The sequence below is a fragment of the Phocoena phocoena genome, chromosome 5 (assembly GCF_963924675.1).
Source record: "Phocoena phocoena chromosome 5, mPhoPho1.1, whole genome shotgun sequence".
Lineage (NCBI taxonomy): Eukaryota > Metazoa > Chordata > Mammalia > Artiodactyla > Phocoenidae > Phocoena > Phocoena phocoena.
The window spans coordinates 44344649-44365525 of record NC_089223.1 but is presented as its reverse complement, the minus strand read 5'-3'; the positions used below and the strand labels follow the sequence as shown (position 1 = coordinate 44365525).

At 42.9% G+C, this 20877-nt stretch overlaps 1 protein-coding gene across 1 annotated transcript in view; it reads left to right on the top strand.

Moving 5' to 3' along the window:
* The first annotated feature begins 329 nt into the window (after positions 1–329).
* The window catches only part of ANXA3 (annexin A3), a 54273-nt gene continuing 33725 nt past the window's right edge, over positions 330–20877 (top strand). The window contains exons 1-2 of the mRNA XM_065877689.1: positions 330–366; positions 3329–3381. Coding sequence (XP_065733761.1) covers positions 3367–3381 — 15 coding nt within the window. The 5' untranslated portion in view covers positions 330–366; positions 3329–3366. The remainder of the gene's footprint in view (positions 367–3328; positions 3382–20877) is intronic.

The following is a 20877-nucleotide window of genomic DNA, read 5'->3' as shown; positions in this document are numbered from 1 at the left end:
GCCTAGAACAAAACAAGCTTGCACTAAATCTGAAGAAAAGCTTAATGTAAGTTAAGGAGAAGTGAAAATCGAGGACATGGGTTTCACTTTGAGGATGATGCGAGACTAGGGCGGTAGAGTTTTAAAGTCGCCGAGGGCGAAGGGCCGAAGGCGCGCCTGCGCGGAACTGGCGCCCGGACGGCCGCGGGGCGCGGCTTCCTTTCCCAGCCTCCGGTGGCGATCAGGTGGAGTCGGGAGGCGGTGGAGGGGCGGGAGGAAGGGGCGCGGTCCGGCCACGGGCGGGAGCGAGCGCGGAGCAGCGTTGTCCGGGGCGCACTCCCTCGCTGGCCGCTCTTCCGCACTCCCGTTCCTGGGGCCGCGCTCCAGGTAAATTCAGCCTCCCCCGCGTCGCCGCGAGCCTCACCAGCCACCCCGGCTGCCCCGCAGCTTGGAGCCAGGGTCGCGCCTCGGCCGGTTCCCCAGCGAGCGCAGCGCGGCCACGGGTCAGCGCGCTGGGCTGGCACCCACGCCACGTACCGACCCGGCTGCGGAGTGCAGGGCCCCAGGGGCCCCGGCGGGCGTGGAGGCCACCGCCCCCGTTTCAGAATCGAGGAAGCTGAGGCCCCGAGCAGCAGAACTGCCTGTCCTGGGAGGGTCACCCAGTTCTGCTCGGGGCGGGGCGCAAGCTGACCAGCTGTCCCGGCGCGCTCGACCCTTGGCTTTTCGTCACAGCTAGCCGCGCAGGGATACAGTTGGCCATCTTGGCTCTCCCCACCCTCAGGTCTTGGGAACAGAAAAAGAGCGGAGAGTCGGAATGGTTCTCCCGGTCCCTGGCGTCGTAAGAGGGGCTGGCTCCAAGCTCTGTTCTGAGGACTTGAAGCCCCACCCATCCTTGTGAGCACGTCCCTCCTCTTCACTTAGGCAATTTACTTTATGTCACTTAATTTTTTTAGGAGGTAGGAGAAAAGTGTATTTACATATTGGGCTTTGGGAGTCCGAGAAGTTTGCTTTTCTATGAAAAGACTCACCTTTTTCTTTGATTCCAAGAGTCTGATTCACTGGACCTGAATCATTCCCCTGGCATTTGAGTCAGCAGGTAGAGCATCTGAGTACTTGTTTGCAAGTGACCATATATAGGAAATTGTGGTTTCTGTCGGGTCAAGGAGCTTCTGGGTCAAGGAGCTTCTGGGTCTCTGGAGGCCCCTCGGGCTGCTAATCAGAAGGTTGTAACACTGCCCGGCTAAATTATTTCCAAGGATTTGTGTTCTACACAGTCAGACTCTGTCCTCTGCCAGAGCTACATTTACAACTTTCTAAAAATCAACTTCATGAAAATTGTAACTCATAAAAACATTATTCTACAAAGATACCGCCATTAGCTTTCATGAAGGCAGAAAACTTCAAACTGACGAGAAAGGAAATTCAAAGATGTAAAGAAAACCAGAAGCTTGTTCCCAGAGCCGCGTGGTTCTGTAGACATCGGCGTAAATATAGGGACCCAGGAGGAAGTAAAGAAAATGATGTAAACGCTCTAATCTCTTTCAGAAAAGGATGTTTAAGGTCATTTAGCCTCCACTGTGGAGTAATTTTTCACTTCTTAAAACTGAAATCAGTAGTAAATGTTTGTAATTTACAAAGTATACTGAATCAACACATATTGAGCATTAGCTTTGACAGTGTATGGGCGGGGCACTTGGGTAAGGCAGAAGCTTGGGGGTTAAATGTATACCCTTGGACTGTGACTGCCTAGGTTCCGTAGAGGGACACTTACTCGCTGTGAGACTGGAACGTTATAGTACAGTCGGCCCTCTGTAGCTGCGGGTTTCAAAGTCGAACCGCAGTTGGTGGAATCAGCGGATGCAGAACCCGCGGGTAAGGAGACTGTACTGTGCCTTTGCATATAGGGACCTTGAGCATCTGAGGATTTGGGTAAACTCGGGGCAAGGTGGGGGAAGGGGGCCTGGAACCGTGGATGCTGAGAGATCGACTGTACCTCTCTGTGCCCCAACTTCTTCATTTGCAAAGTGGAGATGTTCTTAATGATACCCAGCTCCCCTGGATTATTGTGAGGCTGATATCATTCATTCATTCAATAAGCATTTTTATTTAGTACTTTTGTGCCTCAGTGAAAAAACTTGACAAAAATCTCCAGCCTTTTGGAATTGACCTTATAATGTTTCTTAATTTTTTTAAATTTTTATTTATTTATTGGCCAAGCCGCGCAGCTTGTGGGATCTTAGTTCCCCAGCCAGGGATTGAACCTGCCGGGCAGTGAAAGTGCAGAGTCTTAACCACTGGACCGACAGGGAATTCTCTATTGTGTTTTTTTATATTAACCTGCAACATAGGAAGAACTCAAAACATTAGCTGATGTGATTACACATATTATTTCATTTAGTGCCAGCAACAGCCATCCTCTCCCCTTTTTACAGATGAGGAAACTGAGGCTCAAAGAAATTGTGTCTAGCTTTAAGAGGCAAAACCAGAACTAATGATATTTTGTATCTGCTGTATATTTAGAGGGATGTAGCCCTTAGCCCTTGTAACTAGAAAGCTGACTGCCCTCCCCTACAGAAAGCCTGAGAAAATCGAGTCCCTAGAAATATTTAAATTCCAGAGACTAATAGTGTCATTTCCTATTGCACATTGCTCTGGGGCTATCACTGAATTTTTAGAATATTTTGTTCCCAGTAAGGGTGGGAGCAACTTTATTTCTAAGCCAATCCTGGAGATTTGCCAGCATGTTTGAATAACGTCTACATATGAAAGTGTATCTGGGTTCCCAACCAGGCATCCATCAAAGAATTGCCCTTTTTCACCTATGGGCCCTACCAAGGACTGGACCTTCCTCAAAGAGCAGGCATGTCTGTTTATAACAGGCTGTAGACTTGAAGCCTTGTAAAATGTAAATGAAGATTCACAAACACGAGGGATCAAACTGAAGCCAGCTGAAAACCGGGGGAGGGGGACAAGTTTTTGTTGTTCCCTATGATGGCAGTTAAAAGAAGTCAACAATCATTGTAGTTCTCCTGGATGTTAAATGAGTCAAAAATTGGCTCCCAGGAAACATATTTGCAAACCTCTTAGGTACAGAGATTTTTTTTCTCTCTTGTTTTGAGCCCTTCACAGGTCTAGCACAGTCCCTTGTAGATAGATAGTTGGTGTTCGGTGATGTTTATTTAGCAAATGCAGTACTTGATGTTAGAGAAACATCCTCTTCCAGAGGTGGTTTCTCTTTGAATGTTGACTTCTGTTTTCTGGATTAGAGATTAAGGGTTAGGCTGAGATTATTGTGTTCTGAATCCCAGATTTATACTGTTCGTACTTTTTTTTTTCTTCCTTTTAATAGGTTAGTGTGATCTCAACTCAAGAGAAAGGTGGGATATCATGGCATCTATCTGGGTAAGTAAAAATCAAGCCTTCATAGCACAGTAACTTATCTGAGTCAAATCAAAATACAGAAAATCAAAATACTAAGAAAAAATTTTATAAGTTGATAAAAGGTTTATGTGAAAAAATTAACATGCCCCAAAAGCTAGAGGATGTCTAAAAATAAGAAAATATTAAAATGTATTGTAAAGGTACATAGTTAAAATAATTTGTACTGACACCAAAGCAGGGAGGTCAATAATAGACAATAAATTATGTGACTTGGGAATTTATTATAAGAAAAAGACATTTCATATCAGAGAGGAGAAGATGGCTTATTCAATAAATGATGTTAAGGAAAACTTCTCACTGTTTCAGGGGAAAAGTAAATCTGTATTCCTTCTCCCTTCTTACATGAAACTAAATTTCAGATGGATAAAATACCGAAATGAAAAAGACAAAATATGGGTGAATTTTAAAAATAATCTTGGAGTGGGGAAGGCAGTTACAACCAAGATACAAACCGAAAGCCTAAAAGAAAAATATTGATCTATTGAATGAAACACAAATTTATAATTTATGATGGCATACAATATATTACTGGAGTCAGAAGACAACCCACAGAAAATAGGATTTGCAGCACATTTGACAAGAGTCTCATTTCATTAACATAAAAATAACTTCACTACATCAATAAGAAAAATGAACTTGATGGAAAAATTTGTGAGGGACATGAATAGGATACAAAAAGAATTATAAATGTCCAACAAACATATGAAAAGGTGCTATACCTTACTGAGAAATAAAGAAATGTAAATAACACAATGAGAAATCATTTCTATCTAAGTATTGGTAAAGGTGAAAAAAAAATGTAAGAAGACCAGTGTTGCAGAGGATGTGGGCAAGATGGGCACTCTCATAGGAGAGTAAAGTTGGCACTCTTTGGGGATGGTATTTTGGCCATATCTGTCAATGTTTAAATGCTCACCCTGTGTAACCCAGTAGTTCCACTTCTGGGTATTTATCATATAGATACACTTGCATAAGGTTGAAGAAATAAAGGCTGATGGGTATTCATTTGTACTAATGAAAATACACAGACTAAATGGCCATCCATGGGTTATGATATTTATCAATTGTAACTTATAGCCATTTTTATGTAATCATTTAAAAAATGAGAAGTCCGCTGTCTATGTATTGACAAAAAAAATTCCAGAGATATATTAATCAAAAAAAAATCCAGTTACAGAATAGTACATACAGAGTGATTCTGTTTTAGAGAAAGAAAAAAAGAAAAGAAAAAAAACAGACACATAAGGACTGTATTACATGAAAACTTTCTGGGAAGGTGGAACTATGAGCAGGGGCACTTTCAGTGCATCACCTTCTGTGCTCTGATTCTTTTTTTAAAATTGTTTTTCTTTTTTTTTTTGGGCCATTCACACGGCCTGTGGGATCTTAGTTCCCCAACCAGGGATTGATCCTGAGCCCCCTGCATTGGAAGCACAGATTCTTAACCACTGGACCACCAGGGAAGTCCCTCTGATTTTTTTTAATGATGAAAATACATTGTATTTTGTAAGCGAGGGGCAGAGAGGCTTCAAGAGTAACCCATATGGAGGCGTCAGCAGGCCTTGTTAGGCGCGGTGTCGGTGTCGGTAGATGTGCTATTGTGAGGCTTTGCTTGGTCCCAGATTATTTTCTGTCACTGGCCAGTAGGCTGATCTCCCCCTTTCCAGGTCTGAAATTCCTGCTGCTATTATGTAGAGTCAGATGAAAAAAAATATCTCATAATAGTAGAGTCAGATGAAAAAAAATTTCATCTCTCCAAAAAATTAGTCTCCCTCTAGCCCTTGTCCATTAGTGAATCGACATGGAATTAGTTGTTCAGGCTCTCCAGCTGACACCTTCCAAGTTATGGCACATTTCTGAAGGGCTGGGAGAGATCCAGGTGAGTGTGAGAGAGGGTGTATTTGTTTCCTACTGCTTCCATAAACAATCACCACACATTTAGCAACTTAAAACAATACCCCTTTATTATCTCCACACAGTTCTATATGTTAGAGCCCAAAATGGGTCTCATAGCGCAAAGATCAAGGAGTTGGCAGGGCTGCATTCCTTTCTGAGACTTTGGGAAGAATCCACCTCTGAGCTTATTTAGGTTGTCGGCAAAATTTAGTTCCTTGCAGTTGTGAGACTGAGTGCCTTGCTGGCTGTCAGTGGGGGCTATCCTTATCTCCTGGAGGCCATTGCCAGTCCTTGTGTGTGGCCCCCTACATCTCAGAACAGCAGCGGTGCATGGAATCCTTCTCACGCTTGCAGTCTCTCTAGCTTGCCCTTCTGGGACATCTCTCTTCTGCCGTCCTCTACTTCCTCCAGCTGGAGACAGTTCTGTGCTGTTAAGTGCTCACATCATTAGATTGGGCCCACCTGGGTAATCCAGGCTGATTTCCCTATTTTAAGGTTTGGAACCATAATTGCATCCTCAAAGTCCCTTTAGTCATGTAACATATCACATTCACAGGGTCCGAGGATTACCGTGTGGACATTTTATTTGGGAGCCATTATTCTGCCCACCACAAGGGGATGGTAGCATTGGGCATCAGGCAGCAGGAAAGAAGGGACGGGAATAGACTAGAAAAGGGAAGCTGTGCTGTGGGCAGGAGGGGAGATTGGGGAGCTCGAGTGAAGAAAGAGGCCCTAGTCAGAGAGGGGCTCCTACTGCCTCGCTTTTTCTTTCCTGTTTTCCTCCTGTCTCCAATTAAAGAACTAACATTTATGAGTGAGATATCTGAGAGCAAATATTAAAAACAACTCAGAGCTACTATGGAAAACAGTATGGTGGTTCCTCAACAAATTAAAAATAGAATTACCATGTGATCCAGCAATCCCACTTCTGGATAAATATCCTAAGAATTGAAAGCAGGATCTTGAAGAGATATTTGCACACTTGTGTTCACAGCAGTATCATTCACAATAGCTAAAAGCTGGAAGCAACCCAAGTGTCCGTTGATGGACGAATAGATAAACAAAACGTGGGGTATGCATATTGTGGAATATTTAGCCTTTAAAAGGAAGGAAATTCTGACGTATGCTGCAACATAGATGAACCCTGAGGACATTATGCTAAGAGAAATAAGCCAGTAATAAGAAGACAAAATACTGTATGATTCCATTTATATGAGGTATCTGAAGTAGTCAAATTCATAGAAGCAGAAAACAGAATTGTAGTTGCCAGGGTCTGTGGGGAGGGGGAAAGGGGAATTTGTTGCTTAATGGATATAGAGTTCTAGTTCCATACAATGAAAAAGTCAAGTTCTGGAGATCTGTTTTACAACAATGTGAATATTCTCTCCGCTACTGAACTGTACACTTAAAAATGTTTAAAGTGGTAAATTTTATGTTATACTTTTTTTAACCACAATTTAGAAAACTCTCAGATTTCTGTAAATACTCTTATCACTGTTTTATCTGTTCTCTTTTTCCCTCTTAACACAAAAGCACGTACACACCCAAACACAAATGAGCAATCAGTCCATGCTTTTCTACAACATGGTTGATCATTTGTGTTTACCAGTGTATGGTGAGTTTATTAGAGTGATATGATCAAGAGGGAAGATTTCGGTTGCAATTTCAGTACATTACTGTTGGAGATGAAAGATTAGCTGGTTTCCTAAGTCTGTATATTCTATCTAGGAGTGTTGGAACCCTCTCATTGTTTCAGATGTTGCATTACTATTTCCTTTGTTAAAATTTTTGAATATGGTAGCCGCACTTTTCGAAAGTTTGCATTACATAACTTTGCTTTTATGAAAGATCTATGTTAGTACGGGCACACATTGGAGACAGTGCAGTTTGGTTCCAGACCACTGCAATAAAACAAGTATCGCAATAAAGCAAGTCGCAAGAATTTTTTGGTTTCCCAGTGCATATAAAAGTTATGTTTTGGAAACCATGAAACTCCTAGAAGAAAACATTGGCAGAACACTCTTTGACATGAATTGTAGCAATATTTTTTGGATCTGTCTCCTAAAGCAAAGGAAGTAAAAACAAAAATAAATAAACGGGATCTAATTAGGCTTAAAGTTTTTGCATAGCAAAGGAAACCATTGACAAAATGAAAAGGCGACCTACTGAATGTGAGGAAATATTTGCTAATGATATGACCGATAAGGAGTTAATATCCAAAATATATCAACAACTCATACAACTCAACATCAAAAAAGCAAGCAACCCAATTAAAATGTGGGCAGAAGACCTGAATAGACATTTTCCCAAAGAAGACATGCAGATGGCCACCAGACACGTGAAAAGATGCTCAACATCCTTAGTCATCAGAGAAATGCAAATTAAAGCCACAATGAGATATCATCTCACACCTGTCAGAATGGCTGTCATAAAAAAATCTACAAACAATAAATGCTGGAGAGGGTGTGGAGAAAAGGGAACCCTCCTACACTGTTGGTGGGAATGTAAATTGGTGCAGCGTCTGTGGAGAACAGTATGGAGGTTTCTCAAAAAACTTAAAGTAGTTTAGTTTTGACCATATGACCCAGCAATTCCACTCCTGGATATATATCCAGAAAAACCCCAAAACACTAATTTGAAAAGATACATGCAGCCCAATGTTCATAGAAGCATTATTTACAATTGCCAAGATATGGAAACAACCTAAGCCATCAACAGAACAGATGAATGGATAAAGATGTGGGGTGTGTGTGTGTGTGTGCGTGTGTATATATATATATATATATATATATACACCCCACACGCACACACATACATACAATGGAATACTACTCAGCCATAAAAAGAATGAAATTGTGCTATTTGCAGCAACATGGATGGACTTGGAGGGCATTATACTGTGTGAAATGTCAGACAGAGACAAATAATGTATGATATCACATATGTGGAATCCAAAAATTCAACAAACTAGTAAATATAACAAAAGAGAAGGAGAGTCATAAGTATAGAGAACAAACTAGTGATTACCAGTGGTGGGGTACAATATAAGGGTAGGGCAGTAAAGAGTTACAAATTGTTAAGTATAAAATAAACTATAAGGATATATTGTACAACATGGGGAATATAGCCGATAAAAAAGTTATGTTAACACTATACTGTAGTCTGTTGTGTAGAATAGCACTGTCTAAAGGAACAATGTACATACTCTAATTTAAAAATGTTTTATTGATAAAAAATGCGAACCAGCATCTGAGCCTTCAGGGAGTCATAATCTTTTTTTGCAATAGTAACATCAAAGATCACTGCACACAGATCACCATAGCAAATACAGTAATAATGAAAAAGTTTGAAGTATTGCTGGAATTACCAAAATACGACACAGAGGCACGAAATGAGCAAATGCTCTTGGAAGAATGGCGCTGATATACTTGCTTGATGTAGGGTTGTCACAAACCTTCAGTTTGTAAAAACACAATGTCTGCAAAGCAAAATGAAGTACAATAAAGACATGATATGCCTGTACCTGTTTTTGGTAACTGAAAGAAATCCAAAGAGGATTTTTGCTTTTATGCCGTCAATGTATTAAAGTAGGTCTTTCTTTTTTTGTGTGTTTTTTAAATAAATTTATTTATTTATCTTGGCTGTGTTGGGTCTTCGTTTCTGTGCGAGGGCTTTCTCTAGTTGTGGCAAGCGGGGGCCACTCTTCATCGCGGTGCGCAAGCCTCTCACTGTCGCGGCCTCTCTCTCTGTGGAGCACAGGCTCCAGACGCGCAGGCTCAGTGGTTGTGGCTCACGGGCCCAGTTGCTCCGCGGCATGTGGGATCTTCCCAGACCAGGGCTTGAACCCGTGTCCCCTGCATTGGCAGGCAGATTCTCAACCACTGCGCCACCAGGGAAGCCCTAAAGTAGGTCTTTCTTAAAACTGAAGTGGCATAAAATGAACTTTTGAAAATCTGGGGTATTACCCTTGGCTTTACGCCATTTCAGCTTATGGAAAGTTTCATAGAGATGCTCTGCATTAAGATAACGGGGGAAACCTGTGTATCTCTGTTCAGGCTTGGCTTCTACTACTTCACTCCTGATGAGAGGGCCTGGTATCTTATCAGTTTGCACTCTTTGAACTCAAGGTCTTTGTCACATGTTGCCTTTACATCTATAGCAAGCACTCAGGCAACACACAAATGAGAATGTCTTGGAACATTTTTAGTAAGATACCATAGCAGTATTTTTCCTATGTGTGCCTTCTACAAGGCTGGCTTTCTCATAGGAATACTCTGAGCTCTTTGCTCCTTGGTCAATTCCTAACTTACTTTTACAGAATAGTAATGAATGCAATAACTATTTGAACCCTCAAATTAATATTTTTATTATGCTACTAAAATTGTTCAACATTAGCTCATAATCACTATAATCGTGAACTGTTGTAACATCCGAACTAACTATATACTGTTCCTTCCCCATTCCAAATGCTAATTTGCAAAATGAGGAAGGGGAACATAGAAAGACTCTGGAACCAAGGGATAAAAGAAACTTTATCAAAATATAACTGCCTGTTAACATGAAGGAGTTCATCCAAAGGGTAGCTAAACAATGAAAGCAGCGTCTACCTAGTGCAATGGGCTCTACCGGAGCAGAAAGAAGACCATCCAGCCACAACCCCAGTTCTACTTTTCATGACTCTCTAATTGATTAAAAGGCAAACTCTTGAATGTGACCTTGAGCAAATTACTTAGTCTCTTGCTATGTCTGTTTCCTCATCTGTAAAATAAGTGTAATAACAGTACCTACGTCATCTAGGCTTTGAAGGCATTCAGTCAGTTCATGTGAAATGCATGAACAGTACCTGGCATGTAGTAAGCACTCAGTAGATGTAATCATTATCATTTCGGTATATTAGCTTTTTTCTAAAAACGTATTCCTTGATACTTAATATCCCTGCAACTGTTTTAGTGAAGAAGCTTCTGCCTGTTTCCTGGGCCTGGTTTTAGTACACATCAACAGCATCCTCCTCCCCATTGGAATGCTTCTCTCAGAGCCCTCTGAAACCAATGGATTTTCCCCAAATAGATGTTTTCTGACCACGCCTATTTTTAGTATTTCCTTGCATTTATGTATATATATATATATATATATATATAAATATGTATATATACTATGACTATTTTTTAGAGGAGTTTTAGGTTCACAGCAAAATTAAGAGGAGGGTACAGAGGTTCCCCATGTGCCCTCTGTCTCCCACACATGCATGGCCTCCCCCATTGTCAACATCCCCCACCAGAGGGATTCATTTGTTGCAATTGATGAACCTACACTGGTACATCTTTATCACCCAAAGTCCATAGTTTACATTACAGCTCACTCTTGGTGTTGTACATTCTATGGGTTTGGATGTTTATATGTATTTAAAGGCATTCTATGGGTTTGGATGCTTATATATATTTAAAGATAATGCTCTCTTCTCACTCCCAGTGGCTGGACCGCAGTACAATTCTGGCACTACCTAGGACTAGCATCAGACTCGACAGGTTTAAGGGCTCAAGCCTCACTTCAGACACCAGCGGCAGGTCTCAGAGTCACCTGCTGTTCTGACCCAGGGGCTATAAATTAGGAGGTTTCCATGACCCTGATCAGTAAGTCTCTAGAACACCTCATAGAATTCACTGAAAGTGTTATACTTACCATTACAGTTTTTATTATAAAACCTACACATAGAGCAAACTCTGGAAAGGCCCTGGATGCAGAGCTTCCAAGCCCTCTCCCCGTGGAGTCAGGGCACCTCACCTTTCCTGCACATCAGTGTGTTCACCACCCAGGGAGCTTCTCTGAGCCTCGGCATTCAGAGCTTTTTCTGGAGTTTCATTGCATAGCCGTGACTGATTAAGTCACTGGCCACGATTGAATTCGGTCTCCAGTCCCCTTGCGTTCCCAAAGTGCCAACCCTCTAATCACATGGCTGGGTCTTTTTAGTAACCAGCCTGATGCTACAGCTATCTCATGGCCCTCCATGACTCACCTCATTAGCACAGTAAAGACAATCCCATGGCTCAGTAAATTCCAGTGGTTTTTGAAGCTCTGTGGCTGGAACCTAAGACAAAGATCAGATACATCTTTATTATCCCATAAACATATACCTTACATCAAGGCTGCAGAGAGTTTTCAAAACGTCATATTCCTGTATTTTTTACTAAAGTGCTGTCAGCACTAAGGTACTGGTTATCTTAGGCTGATCGGAGGAAGCTCTGATTGGAAGTTACATCTTTAATCACAAGTAAGACTGGGGAAAGTGAGTTAACGTTTTGTAATAGATACAGATTGGCAGGCAGGGTCACTCAAAACATGGGGTCCATGAAGAAATACAAAAAGGGATGCTTGATGGTGGAAAGGTTGGGGAAGGTTTATCTAAGGTGGAAACTTGCTAATAGGAGAAGCTACCCCATCATAATAAGTCCTTGGTGAGAATTAGAGAGCACAGCTTCCCTTCCCCACCCCATCCTTCCTCTCTTTCCTGGGAACAAGGTTGGTGTAGTTTGACACATGAGGATGCAGTGTTCCCATTTCTGCAGAGGAAGGACACCAGTGGTAGGGCTCCCAGGAAAGGTGCAGTGTGCTAACGTGCAGGGAATTTTGGGAAGGCAGTGCCTTTCAAATTCTGCCCCATGGATGACATCAGCCCCGGGCATTTGGATGTCTTTGGTACTGGGTACAAAGGATTCGTAAGAGCCCCATCCACTTTCATTTCTTGCTTTGGTGGGACATCCAACTAGACCTTTCTTTCCTAGCGTGTTTGCTCTTCGCGACCGTGCAAATTTAAACCGCGTATGGAGCAGACACCTGTGTTACATGCATGTGGATGTGCTGAACTTCTTCTGTGGTCTCCCTCCTGTCTACTGCATCTCAGGGCTGGATGATCTGGCTTATATCTATTTTCATGGAAATGGACTTTTCACATCCCAAGCAGTATAGGCATCATGCCCGATTAGGTACTTTTGACATGATTGTAACTTCCTATTTGGTGTGTGTTTCAAACCACGGTTCCTGAAGCTGCTTTAGGTAAATACTGGCACTCAGAGAGTTTCACAAATGGTCCTCTGCAGGAAGTTAATGAAAAGCAGGTTAGACCTGGATTTCAAATCAAAACATTTAGAGCTTTGTTTTAGGACAAACCCTGGAAAGAAATACCATACAATCTGAGTGAAAAGAGAGAGGCTTCCTGGGAATGAACGGAATGAACATTAAAGGGCTGCTCCTTGCCACTCCCCGACCCAAGCTTAACCACCAAGGAGGGAGCGTCCCTCTTTTATATTTAATTATAATAAAAAATGTAATTTGACAATCTAACTTGTTGCTGTTGAAAACGTTTTAGATTGAGAGCAAGGAATGTGAAGAGGAGAAGGTATCATTTGACTCTCTTGAAAGTCTATTTTTTTTTTTTTGGTGGATGCAAAGCAGTTAGAAAAAATAAGTATTTTAGAGTACTGAGAAATAAGATTAATACAGAGGTCTCACATGAATTAAGAGAGTCAAAAGGGTAGAAAATTCTCAAGTCTGCCCTTCCTCGATTCTCAGATCTTTGCTCCTTTCATCTTCAACTATTTGTGTTTGAGTAAATACCTCGCCTAGGTTCTGGAGGCATGTTTAAATAAGAGTAGTGACAGTCTCATGTGAACAGGATTTACAAAAGGTGAAGAGTGCATTTGTCAGATTTTTGAGATATGGCATGGAGCTCTGAAAAGTCTGGTAATGGCATTTGAGAATTATCAAAGAAAACAAGAAAGCATTTTGTACTCATTTATTCATGCAGCAAATATTTACTAAGCATCTACTATGTGCCAGATACTCTTTTTTTTGTGGTACGCGGGCCTCTCACTGTTGTGGCCTCTCCCATTGCGGAGCACAGGCTCCGGACGTGCAGGCTCAGTGGCCATGGCTCACGGGCCCAGCCGCTCCGTGGCATGTGGGCTCTTCCTGGACCGGGGCACGAACCCGTGTCCCCTGCATCGGCAGGCGGACTCTCAACCACTGCGCCACCAGGGAAGCCCCTGTGCCAGATACTCTTTTAGGCTCAGAGGATACAGCAGGGAAAGAGAAATAAAAAAGCGTGGAGCTTACATGCCTCTGATTTTGTTAGGGAAGAGAGCTAATAAACAAAGAAATAAGTGTATAGTATATTAAGTCAGTTTTCAATACTCTGGAGAAGGGCAGAGGTGGAGAATGAGAGTGATAAGGTACATTATTTTCTGCTCAGATAGGTGAGCAGAAGTCAACATGGAGTGAGGGAGTGAGCTGGGAAGATATTTGGGGGAAGACCATCCAGGCAGAGGGAACAGCAGGTATAAAGCCCTGAGGCAGAAGAGCAATGAGAAAACCCCAGTGAAGTGATAGGAGGGGGACAAGGAGATTTGGGGGAGCATTATAATTATCTTTTTTTGTTACTTCTGGGTCCTCCAAGGGCCACAAAGAATCCCTCTAGTCCTGACGGCCTTTGCATGACCTGTAGAAGGAGTTTCCACTGTCTAGGTTTACTTTGCATTAGGAAATATTTTTAAATCTGTAGCAACTTGTTGTTAGGATTAACAACAAACATACGAAATGCATTTTAACGTCATACCACGTGAGCATTAATGACTTGGGTCATCGGTGCAAGAAATCTTCTTCCCAGGATGTTACAAACAGTAAATGGTCCTGATCTTAGCCCCTCTCAGGTGGATCCATATTCCCATAGAAGTGAAGTGGGAGGAGAGGGAGTGTCACCACTGTACTCCCCAAATCCTGCCAAGCCAGTCACCATTCCCCAGCCAAGAAGATGTGATGAAGCCAGATTTCTCACTTCAGTGAGCCAAGTTCCCTGTATCTTCCACAGTTAGAGTGAAGGTCCCTTAGATGCAGGTGTCTCCCCCGTAAGATGAAGTTAGAGACGCACAGAGCTGAGGCAAGAATAGTGTTCAACTCTCTGTGGCCCTTGGCCGAGAGGAGAATTTGGTCGTGAAGTCTTAGCTAAGTTAAGCTCCTGACTTTGCTTGTGGTACAAAAAAATAATTCTCAGACACTGGTGCTCTGTGACTCAAAAGAAGATGAATACAGCTTATTTATAATCTGCCGCAAACAAATAATGAAAATGATTCTGAGAAAGAAGTTTGTGTTGATGAAGTCTTTTCAGGGGCCGGGTGTTTCAAGCTCAATCCAGATAGTTGGGTTTGCTGCCTTTGACAGAGAAATGCTGAGTGCTTGGAGAGACAGGAAGGAAGCTACAATGGAATCAGAAACATCCCAGGTGCACCAGGCATCCATCTGGGCTTGTGGAACCAGATTGAAAGACTTAGCATAGCTTGTGGTGCTGAAAGAGGTCATTTTATGTAGTCCAGACATCTTCCAAATCTCCCAAGATACAGTGATCACTTTGATTTCTAGACTATCAGTATTTGAAGGAAGCAACCTCATCAGACAGCCAATTGTCTAGTGTAGACCTCGGAGAAAGCCCACACCTTGGGATATCATTGTCTTACTTCCATCTGGTTCCATCAGACTCACTCACAGTTATTAAGCCCCTAGCTGGAGGCTGAACGCTGGGCTAGGAGCTGGGTGTACTGTGAGTAAAACAAAAGGTCTCTGCCCTCTGGAACTTTAATTTAGAGGAGGTGGAGACACAGATATAAACAGAGATATTGAGGAATGCTGAGTGCCCTAAGGGGGAAAGGGCGCTGAGACAGAATAAAAGGAGAGGACCCTGTTAAGTCAGGGTCAAGTGGCCCCAGGCAGACCTGTCAGAGAAGATGGCCCTTAATCAGAAGACTGAAGGTAGGAAAACATTCCAGCTAGAGGGAACAGCACAGACAAAGGCGTGAAGATGAGAAAGAGATCACAGTAGATCAGCTGGAGTTTTGGAGAGCTGAAGTGGGATGGGCAAAGGGGAGAGTTGGCTCCAGGTGAGGGTGACAAGGAAGGTTGGGCCAGATGTTGCAGGGCTGCGTGGACAGGGCAAGGAGTTTGGACTTTATTGAATATTCAATGGGAGGTCAGAGAAGGGTGTCCAGTAGGAGAATGCCATGACCTGACTTAGATCTTTCACAGATTCCTGGACTGCTAGAAGTTGTGGGAAATGGCTAGAGGTAGGCATAGAAGGACGCAGGAAGGGAGACTAGGGCAGATGTCCGTGTCCAGGGGAGCAATGATGGTGACTTGGATGACAGGAGTGCCAAAGAAGGTGGGGAGAAGTGCACAGGAGATTCTTTTTTTTGAAGTAGTCTCATCAGGTCTTGCAGATGATTGCATTTGGATGGAAAGAGAAGAAATTGAAGGAGACCCCCATGTTTCTGGTGGTTGGTGGTGCCATTTAAAGGGATTGAAGAAGAAGAGCAAACTGGAGACGAGCACAGACAGTGGAGCCAGATTGCCTGGGTTCAAATCCTGGCTGTGCCACAGGCAAGTTATGTGACTATCAGCAAGTCTTTTAACTCTCGGTGCCTCAGCCTTCTCCCCTGTAAGATGGGATCATAATAGGATGGGTTCTGAGGGTTAAATGAGCAAATATGTATAAAGCACAAGTAAGTACCATGTAACTGATACATGGTAGAAGAAATCATTTTGAAAGGAAATAATGAGTTGATACATGAGATATAACCAGTGTTCAAAATAGAAGTCTGGGCTGTGAATACAGCTGTGGGAGTTGTCTGCATATAGAAGGGGAAGTGGCAGAAATAACCCACAGCAGGAGTAGAGGGAAAGAAAAGAGAAAGAGACTTTCCATTTTAGAACCTAATTTATAGATATCAGCCAAAGGGGAGGAGCCAACAAAGGAGAGGCCCAGGAGAGGTCTGGCTGGGTTAACCCTGAGTGACACATACTTCTAAGGAATCTGGGTTTCTCTTTATTATAATCTGAGTTTCATAGAAACACAACGTAAATCGCTTGTTTGTCCCCATCTTCCCTAATTTCTGAATCATATTCGTCTTTCTACTCCAGCTCAACACCCTCAAGCTCAACACTGGAATGTTATCACATTCAGTGCTCTGGCTCTGGGACTCCCCTGATGAAATCAGAACAGGAAAAGTTGGCAAGTGTGGGTATTTTCTCCTTTGAGTGAGCACAGGAAGAAATGCAGACATCTCCCTTGAACCTCTTAGATGCATGCAGACAAAGCCATAATGGCATTCTTGCTCCTGTCAGGCGTCCCTGAGGCTGCCAGTCCCTGCTGTCCCCACGCCCTGCTTCTCTTTACTGGCCCCAGGTGGAGAGCGAGCCTGCAGTGGTGATGGGAGTCTTCTGTCTGCAGTGATCACTGCCAGCCTGAGGGAAAAGAAAACGATGCTACCCTTTGCCCTGCAGGACCTGAGTGGTTACCAAGCCTTTTCTCTGGCTTCTTCCCTGCTGTATGGTTTCCTGGGGCTGCTGTAACAAAGTACCACAAACTGGGTGGTTTAAAACCAGAGAAATTTATTGTCTCGCTGTTCTGGATGCTAGAAACCTGAAATCAAGGTGTTGGCAGGCCATGTTCCCTCTGAAACCTGTAGGGGATCCTTGCTCACCCCTTCCAGCTTCTGATTCTCTGGCAATCTTCGGTGCTTCTTTGCTTGAGGCTGTACAACTCCAATCTTTGCTTTCACCTTCCCTTCACAATTTCCCTGTATATCTCTGTGTTCACATGGCTGTCTACTAAGGACACCAATCATATTGGATTAGGGGCCCATCCTTAGTTAAGACCTCATCTTAACTAATTATATTTGCCAAAACCTTATATCCAAATAGGTCATATTCTGAAGTACTATGGGTTAGGACTTCAACATTTCTTGAGGGGGAGGGGTGAGCACAATTCAACCCATGCCACCTGCCTCACTTGACCATGTTTCATTTCAGGGCCTTTTAGAGTAGACTTTCTTTGGTTTTGAAAACCACTTTTTCGTGGAAAATTGAATAAGTTTTATATTTTCCGAGTTTTGATCCTTTTATTTATTTATTTATTTTAGTTGACTCCATTTTTCCTTTTATCCTAAATCCTCATGACCCAACAGACTGTTTTGACACTGAGCAGAGAGTGATCATTTCTCCCCGGCTCTTCGAGAGTTCCTAAGTCCTGAAGGTTTATGTGAGGCTCTGATGTGAAAGCTTAACTTTGGGACATGGCCTTTCCAGGGCTTCAGGAAGTGATGCGGGATTTGGCTTTGCCTCACCTTCGAAACGTACCTGCAGCAGCTGCTATTCTTGCTCTGGAGTGTTTGGCTTTAAATATGTTCCTCGTCAGCAGGATTGGCACCCTGTGTTTTTCTCTTTCATCCATCCTTCTGAATATAAATGTTTGACTTCTTGCAAATGCAGTGCGCTTTCATGAAGAAATAGAGATGACTGACTTTCCCGAGTCAAGGACAGACTGGCGTCTCTCAGGGGTAGTGGCAGACAGCTCCCCAGGCCTGGCTTGGCCAGACCAGCGGCTTCAAGGTGTCATGGGCTATGACTGACATCTGAAGGATAGTTTTAGAGGGTCAGGGAAAGTTAAATAGGCATGAAGAAGAAAGATGCATCCTAGCCTAGTCATTAGGAGCAAAGACTGACCAATTACCGCCTGTGAGAGCTTGGGCGACAGCTTAGTTGTCATCTGCAAATAGGATTCATTATATCTGCTTTATCAGTTCACTGTGAGGACTGAATGAGCTAATGCAGGAAACGTGCTTAGCAAATAGTGAGTAGCAGCAATTGTTATTAATATAAAGAGCTCCTGTTGTTTCCCCCCTTTATTTGGACATTCCTTGCGGTAAATTTATTTTCCAACTGGTTTCAGGATCCTGTTCCCTTTGGGGGCATCTGAAGGTCAAGTTTGAGAGAAGAAAAGCAACTAAATGTGTTTAACGGATGTGGATGGAAATCTGATCAAACATGATTAAAAATAAAAAGACTTTGCCAAGTATTGGGCTTCCCTGGTGGCGCAGTGGTTGAGAGTCCGCCTGCCGATGCAGGGGACACGGGTTCATGCCCCAGTCCGGGAAGATCCCACATGCCGCGGAGCGGCTGGGCCTGTGAGCCACGGCCGCTGAGCCTGCGCGTCCGGAGCCTGTGCTCCGTAACGGGAGAGGCCACAACAGTGAGAGGCCCGCGTACCGCCAAAAAAAAAAAAAAAAAGACTTTGCCAAGTATTCATGTGATGTCCTGCACTAGCGCTGACACTTTGTTAGGGTAGTAGGGTTCATAGAAATAAACTAAGTCAAGTATTGATTAGTAATTTAAATGTCAAAGAATTAAGCCTGCAATGGAGCAGGCGTTGCAAGCAGTTTGGTTTGGCTGTAAAAATGCCAACATTCCTGAAACAATGAGCTCATCATCAAATTCTTATTCCACGCCCACAAAAGAATCTTTGACTTGTTTGCTCGATTTTGTTTTGGTTTTCTGGGCAGCTAAGAACGAAATAGGGCAGTGATTCTCAAACACGTTAGTGCATTGGAATCCTCTGGAGGGCTTGTGAAAACCCGGATCCTGAATCTTAGCCCCAGAGTTGTTGATGCAGTAAGACTGTGGTGGGGCCTGAGAATTTGCTTTCTAATAAGTTCCCCGGCAATGCTGACGCTGCTGATCCAGGAACCACACTTTGAGAACCACTAATATGGAATTTCCTGAGGCCTTATGATGTGGTGGAGACCTCAAGGCATTTTAGTTACAAGGAAGTGGGTTCAAATTCTGGGGCTGTACTTAGTAGCAGAGTTATGTCAAGCAAATAATCTCTCTGAGATCCAGTTTCTTCCTTTTTTTTTTTTTTTTTGTTTTGTGGTACGCGGGCCTCTCACTGTTGTAGCCTCTCCCGTTGGGGAGCACAGGCTCCGGACGCGCAGGCTCAGCGGCCATGGCTCACGGGCCCAGCCGCTCCACGGCATGTGGGATCTTCCTGGACCGGGGCACGAACCCGTGTCCCCTGCATCGGCAGGCGGACTCTCAACCACTGCGCCACCAGGGAAGCCTGTCTTCCATTTTTAAATGGAAATAATAAAATCCCCCTCTTTAAGGTCATGGTAACAGTTGAATAAGATGTCTGTGAAGCACCTTGTTCACTGCGTGACATGTATTACTTTAAAAGATTCCATTCATTTCTTTTACTGTAAGATTTTTTTTCATAAGTCATATATTTATTTCTGAATGTTTTGGGCAATGAAGTCTATCAAATGAATATACTGCTCATTTAAATAACTGAAGCACTTTGAAAGATTTCACTAAGATTCCATTTCAGAAGTCCTGTGCCATTTTTCACACAGGTGTGTGTGTGTATGTGTGTAGTTTTTTTCCTTTTAATCAAACGAGTAGTTCCTCCCCACTAAATTCTTACTAGGTAGCAAGTTGCATAATGGATTGGGAATTTCATCCCTCTCTAGTTTTGTGCATTGGAATTTCAGCATATTTTGAGGTATAGGCAGCAGAGGGCAGTGAAAAGGTCACAGCTAGAATGGAAACCCTGAGTTTTCGTAATTCATGGATAATTAGAGTCTGACTACAGTTTTGTCTTTTGTATTCAAAAGCAGCCATGTGAATATCTCCATGGCACGGAAGCACCAGGGATGCTTTTAAAACATGTGCAGTCTGACACCTCATTTCTAAAGACCATGGTTCCATATGTCTAGGGCAGGGCCTGGTCATATGCATTTTAATCAATAAAAAAATCAATCAACCGATCTAAGAAAGAAATGGAAAATTGTATTCGAGCCCAACTGGGGATTATGAGCCAGGAACAGCCTCTCAGAAAGCTCGGAGAACTGTTCCACTCTCTAGAAGTCAAAGCACAGTTGTATAAGTTTTTTGAGACAGAGGGCTGTCCATTAAATGACGTATTATTGACAGTTCAGACAATCCAGATCTGCAAGTACAGAGGGGTAGGTCGTGATCAAGAAGGAATGTTATCTTTTAAGGAGTTGTCTTGTTGGTGCTGGGAGAATGTTGCTGTTTATGGCTGAGCAGGTATTCCTGCCAATGGGGGAGGTTTGGTCGATGCATAATGCAAGATACACAGTGTACAGTAGAGGGGAGAGAGGAGGACAAAGGGTAGAAAAAATGTTTATGTTTAAATGTTTCTTGTCTTGCCATAAAATATGAATTTTATTTCACAAAAGAGTCAGCCCAGGTGGTACCAAGACTACGTTTTTTTTTTTTTTTAACATCTTTATTGGGGTATAATTGCTTTACAATGGTGTGTTAGTTTCTGCTTTACAACAAAGTGAATCAGCTATACATATACATATGTTCCCATATGTCTTCCCTCTTGCATCTCCCTCCCTCCCACTCTCCCCATCCCACCCTTCCAGGCTGTCACAAAGCACCGAGCTAATATCCCTGTGCCTTGCGGCTGCTTCCCCCCAGCTATCTACCTTACTACGTTTGTTAGTGTGTATATGCAAGACTACGTTTTAAGACAGACTAGGAATGGGCTGCAATGTTCAGAACTGCTTTTAACTTCTGCTGTTTAACTAGCTATGTGGACTTGAGCAAATTCTCCGATCTCCTTAAATCTTGGTGTCTTATACGTGACATGGATCATTCTTACTCATTCATCGGTGCTGTTGTGCAGGTTATAGTTAATGTACAAAAGGTGCCACA